The 12,822-nt window shown below is 37.5% G+C and overlaps 1 protein-coding gene across 1 annotated transcript in view; it reads right to left on the bottom strand.

Moving 5' to 3' along the window:
* CLRN1 (clarin 1) overlaps positions 1 to 12,021 on the bottom strand; it is a 17,301-nt gene extending 5,280 nt beyond the window's left edge. The window contains exons 1-2 of the mRNA XM_019503093.1: positions 11,455 to 12,021; positions 580 to 759 (exon numbers count right to left, since the gene is read on the bottom strand). Coding sequence (XP_019358638.1) covers positions 580 to 759; positions 11,455 to 11,707 — 433 coding nt within the window. The 5' untranslated portion in view covers positions 11,708 to 12,021. The remainder of the gene's footprint in view (positions 1 to 579; positions 760 to 11,454) is intronic.
* Positions 12,022 to 12,822: the final 801 nt, after the last annotated feature.

Here is a 12,822-nt window from a genome sequence, read left to right on the forward strand (position 1 = left end):
TATCACTGTCAATTTTAATTTGTACTGTTACATTGTCTGTTTATTAGCTTAACCTTTTTATTAACTATTATATATGCAAACTATATCTTTTGTTGTCATAAGTAAAATTCATTCTTTTTTGTAAGTAAAACTTGTCATTTCTTTCCTTTCCAACATCACCTCCTCGATCCTGAACCAAAAAGCCCAGTGGCTAATGAAGTTGCAGTGCTCAGTCAGTCTGCAACTAAACTGATATACTCACTGTGCCCAGCTGGCCTGTGACAGACTGTCTATACTTAGCCTTAGGGGGTGGCTGAAGAGCCCAGGTTCTCAAGGTCTGTGGCTCCAAGGGAGCTTGGCATTTGACATTTTTTATGGCTGAGAACAAGACCTTCATGATTTCATTCTGAATCAGACCAGAGCCAAATGGTGAAATAGCAAAATCTGCCACAACATAGAATATTTCACCCTACCTAACTCTGCTTTGTAGTTCTGAGCTCTTGACACTGCTGAGGGTTGTAGCTGCATGCTTGCTCATCTTAAATGACAAAATATGACTACATGACAGATTTACATGATGAACAATAGTAAAGTACTTACAGGAAATGAAGCTCCAAAGGTATAATCCTACTGGGCCATGCAGAGTTTCATAGGGATTGCCAAATGCATTGTACATGAAGAACCCGGTTCCAATCAGAGCAAAGACAATCAGGACTGTACAGAAGAGAATGACACTAACGTGGATGCTTGCAGGGATAATTTTGAGCAGATCTGGAAAAACTAAAAAGAAAATAAACATAAATTATAACTAAAATTTGGCAAAATTATTATTTCAGAAGTCAGTCCAAGGATGTCATGCTATTCTGTGCTAACCATTTAAAATTATGCTTTTTTCAAAATATCAGGTAAGGAAAATGAAGTAATCAACAATGGATTATAAGCAGATTTGCAAAGGTATTTGGAGGCAGAAGCAGTAGTTAGAATTCAGAAATGTAGACTAGGCAAGAAGGAGAGCCTAGCTGTGGGGGGAACCCCATCTTTCCTTCTCGATCACATCTACCTATGTGCATTAATAATTACTGCCTTACCTGCACTCAGAAAGTAATGCTGAACTTTCCTGTGTGATGTCTACACTTTAAAGAGCATTCAGCCTGAGAGCCAGCTTCATTTTTGTTAGATTTTTAGATAGAACTTCTATAACTTTTCAATACAGAAAATCAGCCCTAAATCAGCAGACTGAAATGTTCACCTTCTTGTTCCTTAATAGTAGAGAAGAGAAGCTGTAAATCCTTCCTTATCACTGATGTACACAATGGGGTGTTTATAAGAAACAGTATCATAATTAACTTCCTACTAGCTTTTCCATGGAGCTTGTTGAGGGATGATGTGCATCTCTTTCCTCCCACATCAGGACCTTGTCCCTTCTCAGCTGTGGATGGTTGAGGCAGTGTGGAGGACTATGCAAAGTCAGGTGCAGGGAGGATGGTTTTGTGGATAAAACTGGTTTTATACATCTGCACTAGAAATGAGTTACATTAGCTTGATTGTTAGGCCCATGGTATTTCCCATGTCTGAGGGACATAGGATGTTAGGGTGCCTGTACATGAGCATGGAGCCTGCTCTGATGTGCTGTAATTGCAGTGCGGTGGAGCAGATTCAGTTAATCATGTCTGCTGGAGTGTGGTAATTATTGCGCTCTGGCAGTTTCCTGTGTCTCATGTATCAGCATTCTTGCACATCAAAATGGTGACAGGGGCACTTGAACTAAAACTCATTGAATGAGCTTTAGTTCAAGTGCCCCTGCTGCCATTTTGAAGTGCAGGGAAACTGATACATGAGATGTGGTGCTTTAATTAGAGTGGCTCTCTCAAACCTCTGGAGCATGTGTAAAAGCACCCTTAGGGACTGAAGCCTGTGACTTGACATAGTGTACCCTCCACTTACAATGGTGAAGAGACACATCCTGGGCATGGGTTATATAATGTGCTTATCTTTTTAAAAATTAAATAGAATACATTAGAAAAGATAAGTGAAGAAACCTGAATTGTTCCATGGGCTACAAATACTGAAGAAGCATGCATGCTTACAAGAACCAAAGGAAAAGAAGTACAGGACATAATGTAAACATTTATTTACCAAAAAATGGTACAAACTAACTAAGAGAGAATCCACATAATCCAGTTCTAAATGTAATGATTACAGAGGTCCAAAAAATACAAATACGGGATTTTAATCTCATAGAGGTAGGGCTTTTTGGGAAATTTGTACCTGCAAACCCTACAGAAAAAAAATCCAGGATGTTCAGTTTCATGATTTTGGTATGAGCCCATCTCTAACATAATTGGAAGATGTAATAAACACTGAAGGAGATGATTTTGCAACCTGGTATTTCTTACAAGCTACATGTGGACTGGTTTGCCCAATATACGTAGGCAAACTTTTTAAATGACATAGATACGAAGGAAGATACAAAGAGAGACAAGTTTTGTTTAGAGCATTGTATACAAAACAGAGATTTAGTCTTGAAAATATTTTTTAGGAACTCAGCTCATTCAGCCATGAAACAAGATAACTGTAGGGTGACCCATTTACCTTGTATTAATAGATGAAGAGTTCATGCAATGACCAGGGACCAACAAGGGGCTAATCTGATATTGCATAATGAGAAGTTAAATAAGGCATCAGAAAGAGTTTATGGACCCTAAGGGTTATCTTTAGCATGATGAAATAGTAGCACTGTGGAATAGTCCGTGATGTTGCTGGAGCTGATAATGTTCAGAAGTCTAAGCCCTGAGTCTGAAATTGATTTCTTTAGGTATACTAATGAAATCATGGTGTTACCGCTGGAAAGTTCAAGATGAGCTAGATATACTTTTGACTGCTTCCTAAAATGTTTCTTTCTAGCTTAACCTAGGGAGTCATTAAAAACTACACTACAGTTACACGAGGGGCTAGATTACTTTTTGTCTATATAGCAACCACAGTCTGATAGGTGCTAAACTGACAGGCTCAAGGATGCCATGAGGATTGACAGTCTTAAGGAATCAATTATGTTAGCCATTCTTATGTTAAGTAGTAATTCCCTCAGTGAATAGTCTAATTGACTTCAACAGAATGACTTGCGGTAAGATGTGATTTAGTAGAGTTGGCTGAAAAATGTGATTTTTTGCAAAAATTGTTTTGCAAAGATATGTGGCTCTTTTGTCACAATTTTTGAAATCTAAACAACCTGTAGTTGACACAGTTAGGGTCTATCAGTGCTAGCTAACACACTGGAGTGTATCGTGCTCTTGTGAGTGTGTATACCACTTGAATAAAATTCAGTAGGGGTTGTGTGGGGATTTTAAGTACAAAAATGTTGCTGAGTGTCTGTTGCTTAGATTTAGAGTTAAGTTTAATTAAGAATAGGACCTTTTTAGGAAAAAAACATCCTTAATTACACCTCAACATATTAACAGACACTCAGCATTCAAATATGTAAAGGTTATATGTGTTAGGTGTCACACATCTCAGGAAAGTTTGATTGCAATTAGGATTAAATTATGCTGTGAGTGAGGTTAATGTGTTGTGTGTGCAGTATGGAGACAAAAGAAATTTCCTGGTGAATGTATAGCCTCAAACTGGCTGTGAAATTTGTGGGGGCACTTAGGTTAAGAGGCACTTAAGAGCTTCCGTATAACTTGGCATTTCCTTGTTTTTAAGGTTTTGCATTGGAGAGGGAATTTCATACTTAACCTATCTTAATCCCTTTAAATTCATGGACTATGGCAATAAGGGAGAACAAATGCACTAAGTTTATGTCAGAGAAGTCACTTTCATTTTGCTGAAGCCAAGTACTTGCAAAGGTCAAGGGTATTTTAGAAGAGCAGAATATTTCCCCTGAGTTTCCTTAAGTAAAACCAGAGGTGTAATGTGGCTGGGCACCCAGAGCAGCTGCCACACATAGGGGCAGTGGTGACTTCTGGTTGCTGCCATACTGCCACTGTGACTGTGCAGCTGTAGTATAACAGTTTTTTTCCACCCCTGCAACACCTTCCAGTCAGTGCCAAGAGTGGGTTACACCATTGAGAAAAACAAATATTAGTGGATTTTTTTAAAACAGCTTAGCCTAAACAAGGAGGAGTGGATTAAGGAAGTCAAAGGAAATATAGAACAAAAGGGAGGATGCTAAAATAAATGAGGAATCAGATGAATACGTTATCTGTGCCTCATTCTGCTCTGATTCAGTGTGGTTTTATTGGTTTATTGCCTGGACATGTGATATTTTCTTATGACTCTGTTTTTGACCCATAAATGTCAGAAGTATATTGCTATTTTGCAGCCTATTAAATATTGAGTACTGTATATTGTAAAAAATGATTAACATATGCTGCCTTGTTAATCTGTATCTGATTTCTTGCAGCAGGCCTCCCATGCTTTGAGGACAATTAGCTGTAAGGGCAATAGCACCCAATTGGGAGGAAGAGTAGGCAGGACAGGGACGAGTCTGCACAGAATCACTGGATTAGAGACTATGCTGAGACTTGGCTAAACATGTGGGTCAATGTGACCAGACACCAGATAATGTATACAGAAGTTATTTATTTTTAATATCCTTATATGTTGAGTTTTAGCTATTACTTTAAATTATGAGCATACTTACATGGGCCACTATGGATAGTGAATCAGATCCACTAGAAGAGGGTAATTTTTAATCACTTGTGCTTGTTTGATGACAACAGATATTTTAGAACTAATCATTGAGCACACTTAACTGCTCCTGATCCACAGGGGCATGATTAAATCGGGGGTAATAACTCCTCAGAACTGCCTTGCTGCACTTATAACATGCTGAGAAAGAGCTAAGTAGAAGCCTCACATAAATTAATCTAACCTGTAAAATGTTTACCAGCAAACAGTTTTGTAGCCTGCAATGCAGTAAATATAAAAAGGCAGGTAATGTGACATCAAGTCAATTTATCTTCATGACTAAATGCCAAACAAATTAATTATGGTTAAGCAAATGTTTGTAAATTTTGCTACCAGCTTTTTTGACTATAACATTTATTTTCTTACTATTGCCTAAAAAGTACAATTGAGACTGTGATGAGTCCAGCAACTCAAATTCTTTTTCTCCTGCCCTTTAGCCTACTCTGGGAAGAATGCTATTTGCAGAACTATTTGAAAGATTTAATAAAATCTGTACCTTTCTTGACCTTTCTTTGTCATAACATCTGTTGAAGAAGAGTTTGGCTTACAAAAGCTTATGACTTTCTGAACCAGTTTGCCTTGAAAGTGCCCTGTCCTCTTTTTTTCTTGACCAGTGTTGATGCACACAAACCAGTATAAGTGATTAGAAACCCATTCAAACCTGTAACATAACAGAAGTTCAGTGCGCATAAACTGCTTTCAAAATGGCCAAACCCAGTTTAAGATAAACTTGGTTGGATGTAGTATCAGACTTCACTGATTTAGGTTAAATCACTGTGTTAAGCTTGTGTCCCAGATCCCCTCCTGACACAAGTTACCTCACAGTCCCCCAGCATCCCAGGATGCTTTTCAGTTCTGGGCTGTGCTGTTTGCTGTGGTGGAGCAGGGCTGGCCCTGCCCCCAGCTGTCACAGAGCTGAGGCAGTAAAGCTTCTGCTCCTTAGTTGGCTTCCTGCTTGGGCCTGTCAGCCCAGTGGGATGGGGGAGCAAGGGAATGGATCCCCTCAGACTCCCCTGTCCAGGTTGGCACAGTGTGTATGGAGGGGAAGCCTTACTTGTGGGGGTTCCCTCCCAACCCATTGAGCCTCCAAGCTGCAAAAGCATCAGCCCCACCCCCTTTCCAGCTGCTGGCCTCTTGTGGGGGGGGGATTCACCCCCTGGCCTGGCACTGGGAGCGGGGCTGGTACTGGGCTGGGGGGGTGCATTCCCCACCCCTGCCTCTCAGAGAGGTGGGTGGCTGGTGAGGGGTAGGGTTGGGGAGGGATTGTCTGCTGGCTCTCCCTACTCCCTGCAGCTGACAGCAGGGGATGGGGGCATGTGTCCAGCAGCCAATCAGGCATGGGCTGCTGATTGGCTGGGTTTGGCAGCCTTTGGCAGTGTTTAGCATGATGGGAGGCATGTGTGGGTATGCCTGGGCTCCTTGCATCGGCCAGTGCAGGCATCTGCCTGCTTTGGCCACCGAAACATTGAATGTCAGTTCAGTTCATTATCAGTCCAATCTCCACAGTTTAGAAAAACCTACAAAGATTCAATCGATTCTGCCTCAGGCTTTTTAAACCTCTGTACTTAGCCTAGGAGTATATTATTAACTATGGCTTTCCCATCAAATCTCCTTTGCATGCATCCATCAGGGACTATCTCATCAATGTTCCTTTCATACTGAGGTGAAATATATCCAGCTACAGAATCAAATCTCACAAGATCAGGATTGTTTGAACAGCAGTTTGGCAAAAAATATTATATTTCCAGCACCCGTAAAGAATACAAGACACTTTATACTTAACTGTAGCCATGTATTCACAGTTCAGTTCAAACACATAACTATTCATAGAATAATTAAAGATCTTCCAGTTCATCTATGAAAAAACCTTTTTTGATAATACCACAGCACCAGGAAGAAGCAAGCTCATTCTTACCCAAAACATCATCTGATAGTTGCTGCCAATTCCTGATGACCTAGGGTCTAATCTTAAAAAAGGTGAGTACATATTTATATGGATGGAACTGCATGTCTAATTTGAATATAAATTTATTAGAACTGCATATACAGATTAGATATTTGTATATGTGTAAACTTAGAAAGTTGTCTATCTGTACTGCCAAACACCAAAGTTTCATGCATACTCCCTGTACATACTTTGCTTCCTATTCTTTATAATACCTATTCCCTTTTCTAGTAGTAAAAATGCCTGCATCAGTGGTAGTATACATTTTGTAATGTACCAAGTATTTTAGACCAACGTTAGGGTAAACAGATCCCTTAATCTGGGTGGACATCTAAACAGGTATATTGTACATCCTGTCACAAAAAGTATTTTTCAAGCTTCATTCTAGTAGCTTTACTTAATGTTTTAGAACAAAATTGTATACTTAATAACACAAATTTTTATTCTCTTTATCTTAAAAACCAACTAAATTGTATTGGCTTGATCCTTCAACAGCTACATTTAACATTTTTATATATCATTAACATTTTATAGGTGACGTATCAGGAAAATTAAATCCAGCAGCGATGTTGTCTTGAAAGAAAAGCATGCCTCCATTATAATGAATGAATTTGTGTGGTAGGTATGAATGCCAGTGACCTTTAGAAAATGAACTGCTGACCCAGAAACTGATGAGAATCAGCTAGAGTAAATGAAGCAGAAGACTTCCCCTAGTTTAACGGGGTTTGCTGGCAGAGCAAATTCATTTTACAATTAAAAAAGATAGAGTGGTCAGCAGGGACCATTTAATGGGAACAAACATAGAACTAAATCATTTAACCTATTTTCCAGACCCTTTCTTCACGGAGCTGTTACAGTGCACTTCAGTGCATTAAATGGTGAACACATATATTGCATATAATTGTTCTACTTCCTGGGACATTTTGAATGACTTTTAGAGAGAATTTGCTTCTAGTGTATGTGTATGCTCAGAGAGATGGAGACTATCAACTGACGTCTCTTAGTACATGGTTTCTTTGCATGGGAAATGCTTTGTTAAGTGCAGATATCGTTAAGGTATCCAGTCTAATTAAACATAAAAATTGCATTATAGTAAGTAAGTTGCATTTGCTCTCCCAACTAAATGAAAAATGGCCTGAGAGTAATTTGTAAAGGGAACATTAACTCTTTCATTGTCCTCTGTCAGTGAAAGTTCTTGCTTTAGTGACTGTGGTTTTTCTAAGATGTGTTTTTATAAAATGATTTATGATATTACTTGGTTGCAGGAGGACATTGCAACAGGATCTTAAACCTCCAGGAATCAATTATTACTTCCTGGTATTATCTTGTCAGGATGCATCAACAAAATATTCTTGTGCATTTAAATAGGATTTATCATTTCAAATAACATTGCAGAGTAAATGGAAGGCATTGTATACTAATGATGTAATTAGAAAACAGTGAGACAGGGGCATAGGTTCTATTCCTGACTCTGTTTCTTGTATGATCTTGAACAAGTCAGGAAAACAGTTAAATCCAGCACAGATCTGTGAAAAGTGCTCAAATTCTGAGGGAAGTCAGTTAATCATGTGCTTAAATTTGAACATGTACTTAAATTCTCTCTCTTAAAACCACATTATCTCCCTCTGAAAAATGAGGATGACAAAACATATTAGCTTTGAGTAAATTATTCTCATTTAAGTCTCTTTTTTTCATTTATTGAATGTATGCAACATTGCAGTTTTCTCAGATTTAGTCATTATGCTATATATGAGATATATAATGTAATATTGGGATGATTAAAATGGAGTTCTGAATGCCTACAGTGAACTGGGTGATAATTTCATCCAGGAATATGTTATATATAAATACATAACACATATAATACACATACACATATATATAATACATATATTATGTATAAATATAATCTTGGATGAAATTAGCACCCAGTTCATTGTGGGCATTCAGAATTCTGTTTTAATTATTCCAAGCGGTGTTACTTAGCTGTGATTAATTAGACAGTCTACATGGGGCATTGTTTCTGTTCGTTGATTAGATGAGCATGCATATTCTTCTGTGAAAATTATTTGCAGTTATGAAGTAAAACTACCATGAATGCAACTTCGAAATTCATGTGTGGTGAACAGCCAATCAATTTTTTTCTGCCACAAAGGAATGTTCTCAGAAAGCTCAAAAAAAAGAGCCTAGTGTTTGCAAGAAAAAATAAGCAGCGCAGAAGATACCTTTGGAAGGTTTGGTGCAGTATTTGCCCAATTCTATAATATGCCTTTATGAAGCACTTCGGGATCTTTTAATATATTATTATTCTTTATCATCACAACCCTACTAACTGTACATTTATTATCTTTTTGTTACCCTCCCATCCCTTTCTAAACCTTTCTGGTCTTATAAAACTAACTGGGGTAATATTAGCAATACTCTACCAATAAATTATTTTCAATAGCCATGAAGAAATGAATTATGTGCTTTGTGAATATAAAATTATGTAGACAAAAGACTGATGCCAAGCAACATCAGTGAAAAAAATTAAGGCTATTTAAACATGTGAAAGAAGTCATATAACAAGGTAAACAGGAAATTAGAAACAAAAGTCAAAGAAAGAAACTGTCAGCTACTCTGTATAGTGCCTAGTGTGATACAGTCCAAATTTTGGCTGCTCTGTAGCTAGCATAATAAGCATAATAAATAATTACTGAATTGTTCTGATTATACTTCCACTTTTTTCTCTTCAAAAGAATTATAGAAGGCACACTCAACTTATATACAGGTTGATCTATAATTGTATGCCTCTGATTTTGACTTGTGCACTTGAAATACTTTTGTGCATGCAATAAAAACCAGGTTGCATTTTTGGTGCATAAAAACCTTTTGGTGCATTTTTCATTTGAATATTTCTAGGGAATTAAAAATTTTGGGTTAATGCACCTTAGTAATAACCACAGAATCTCTTGTGGGACAATAGCTTTTCTTTATCTGTAGAATCAGCTTATTCAGGGAAGAAGCTGTTTTTCCTAAAATTGAATCTAAAAATAGGGTCATTTGATATGCAGAATAGTACCATTTATAGGGTTGCTGACATTTTTGCTGTACGTGAAAGTCATTACATGCTTTATTCTGATACCTTTTAGTCACACTGATTAGCCTATTGGCATAATCGAGAGCACTTGTTGAGATTCATACTGTTTGGCCTGAGTAGATTATCAGACTCTACCTATATACAATTAAAATATGAATGTATTTTTACACCCACAGAGAAAGACATGTAAAAAGAATGAAATTTCAAAGAGATGAGATGTGAGCAATTTAGGATAGGTTAGATGCATAATTTTGGTATCAACTCTTTTTTTTCCATTAGGCCCGCCATGCCAGACAAGGAAAATTTGTTTTACAATATGAAGCCAAGATGCATGGCCTAAAAACTCACTGCCCAGTTTGCAGTCTGCCTCGTGTTAAGAAACCTGTATGTGAGTGATCCCACTAAAAGTCTGTGGGGCTACCTGCTTGAGTAACTTCTACTCAATGTAAGGGTTGCACAAACTACAGCTTATGCCAAAATTTATTAGTGAGAAATTCACTGCATTCCCAACCTGCTAGGGAGACAAACTTTCCCCTCCCACCAATTGATCATGTGATCCTATGCTTTGTTCTCCTTTTTTTGCAGGGAAAGCTTAGTCATGCTTAGCAGCTCCATTACCTTAATGAACATGAACTAGTTTTGGTCACATTGCTCTAGCTTGCTATCTGCTTTATCATTTGCAGCTCATAATAATCTCCTCTATAGTTGAAAACTAATTCCTTGGGATTTAGTAGACAACTCTGAAAATTCATCCCAGACTGTAACCTGCAGGGTAGAACATCAGCCTATTGTGACAGCAGGGAAAGTAATAAAGAGGAGAACTTTCAGATATATAAATAGACTGGCTATGGAATTTAATTAGACATGGCAAAGCTTAATAACACACTAAATGTATTTGGTCTACTACTTCACAAAAATAGTATATAGTAAATCATTGGTGAAACCTAATCTGGTAACCTCACTTTACCACAAATGACTCATACAAGTAATTTACCAGTACTATTTTAGCAGGCTGCTTCCAAATTGTATTTTGTAATAATAACTTCAGGTGGCATATTGTGAGATACTGTACATATAACAAATAACTATTTGTTATGATCTATTTAATATGTTGCTATATATAAACTGTGTTCACTTGATCTTTTTATTGATCTTCTCCTCCAAGATAAACAGGTTATGAATATTGCATGTAAAGCAAAAGCATATCTAACAATTCTCCCCCATAAAATTCTCTGTCAAGATACCTAGTTCAGGTTGCAGGGCAATTAATTAAATATGTATTGGCATAAACCCACTATAATTTTTCAGTTATGCAGTGGATTGTTAATTCTTTGCTTTGCTGTTCCTCAAAAGAAGCAAATGAGGACATGTTCTGGCTTTCTAATAAGATTTCTGTTATCTTAATAGTATTTGTTTCATGTCAGAACATAATACAGCTGACATAGACAGATGCATAACAATACAAAACAGATGAATTAGAGTCCAAAAACATTGTCACAAGAGTGAGGAGACAGAGACATTTGCTATAATAAAACATAATACAGTTATACTGAAATTGTCAATGATGATATACAGGTAGTAAAATAGTTTAAATATTAGGATACAAACACCTCAGAAATGATCCCATTTAATCTTTGAATGTTTTACACTTGTTAAATCCTTTAAATAAATAGGAATGCACTCAAATACATATCTGTTAGTTCTCATGATAGAGTGCATTAAGGTATTTAATAATTCCAAATTAATAATTCATGTTACTTACATGAAAACTGAAAAGGTCTCCCTCCGAGCCCGCATTGTCTAACACGCTCCCCATAGAAAAGCCCATACTGAATTTCACCAATAAACTTCTCCAGTTCTTGTCCTGTAGCATTGACGAGCAAGGCTCCAGTTTTGCAGAGTATTGTTCCTTTTATCCACAATTGAGTCCCGATAGCTGCTGCAATGCATAGAGCACAAGCAAAGCTCAATAACCCAGCTACACAAAAAATGACTTTCTTCTGCTGGGCTGGCATGGCTGTATGGAAAGTCTTTTAGGTAAGGAACAAAACTTTCAACAAGCGAACAAAATGAGCTTCATCACATCAGCAAGCTAGTCATGCGGTCCACACAGAGCACTGTACTTTCTCCTCAGTTATAGCCCTCTCCTTAGAGACTTTTAGCAGCATGCCAGAACTAGGTATATCTATTCCAAAATAAGCTGTTAAATTTCTTTTCTTTCTCCTTTTTCTTCCTTAATAATCTTAGTGTACATACAATGCTTTAAAATAAAATGTAAATTAATACTGTTTGCATGAGTTTTTCAGCATATCCTCTGTGTCACTTGATAACAAAGGTTTAAGGTAACAGATGGAACCCTCTGTGTAATTTGATGAATGCCTCCACTCTTTCCAGCCTTTTGTCTGATTGGGTGAGCTGAAAATTCCAGAAATAGAATTGGATGCCATGTTCAGTTGTCAGATAGCTAAGGAATAACGTCTTTAGGTGGTTTAGGTTTTTCAGTGATCGTCATAAAAGCCAGCAACATAGAGCACTTCAGTTTTTTTGTTTTATTTCTAGTTCAGAGAATCCAAGAAATTAATACACAGACTAAAGCAGAAGGCCCTATTTGGAATATCCTGTTCCCTATGGATACTTCCTTTTCCCCATCAAGATATCGTTCAAGACAAGGGCAGAGAGTTTGTTGTATAGTATTTTATTTAGTTAGAAGTATGTGACTGGGTGCTGGTATTTAAGTGAAGTTTGGACCGTTTGAATTCAGGTTTCAGTTATAAGCAAATACATTTCTGTTTGTTTTGTTGCAACAGATGCTGTGCAACACCTTACTTGAAAATATACAGGTCTCATAGTGTTCCACAGTAATCCCTTACGCATAGGATAAGTACACAGTCAAAAAAGTCTGAGGCTGAATTGATTCAGTCTTTGCAGGTTACTCTAAGCTGCAAAGATTGAACCAATAAGCAAATGAACAGATATTCACTTGTGATTCAGGAAATGCAACCACATGCCTGCAGTGGCTCAAGTCAGAAGTCAGGGGGCACTAGAGCACAGCTCTCTGGCATGTAGCCAGCATGGACTGTGTTTGCTTCCTATTTCTGCTGTCCACACTCACAGCAGCAGGACTCTGCAG

The sequence above is a fragment of the Gavialis gangeticus genome, unplaced genomic scaffold (genome assembly GCF_001723915.1).
Source record: "Gavialis gangeticus isolate Ggan-Ray unplaced genomic scaffold, GavGan_comp1, whole genome shotgun sequence".
In the NCBI taxonomy this organism is placed as follows: domain Eukaryota; kingdom Metazoa; phylum Chordata; order Crocodylia; family Gavialidae; genus Gavialis; species Gavialis gangeticus.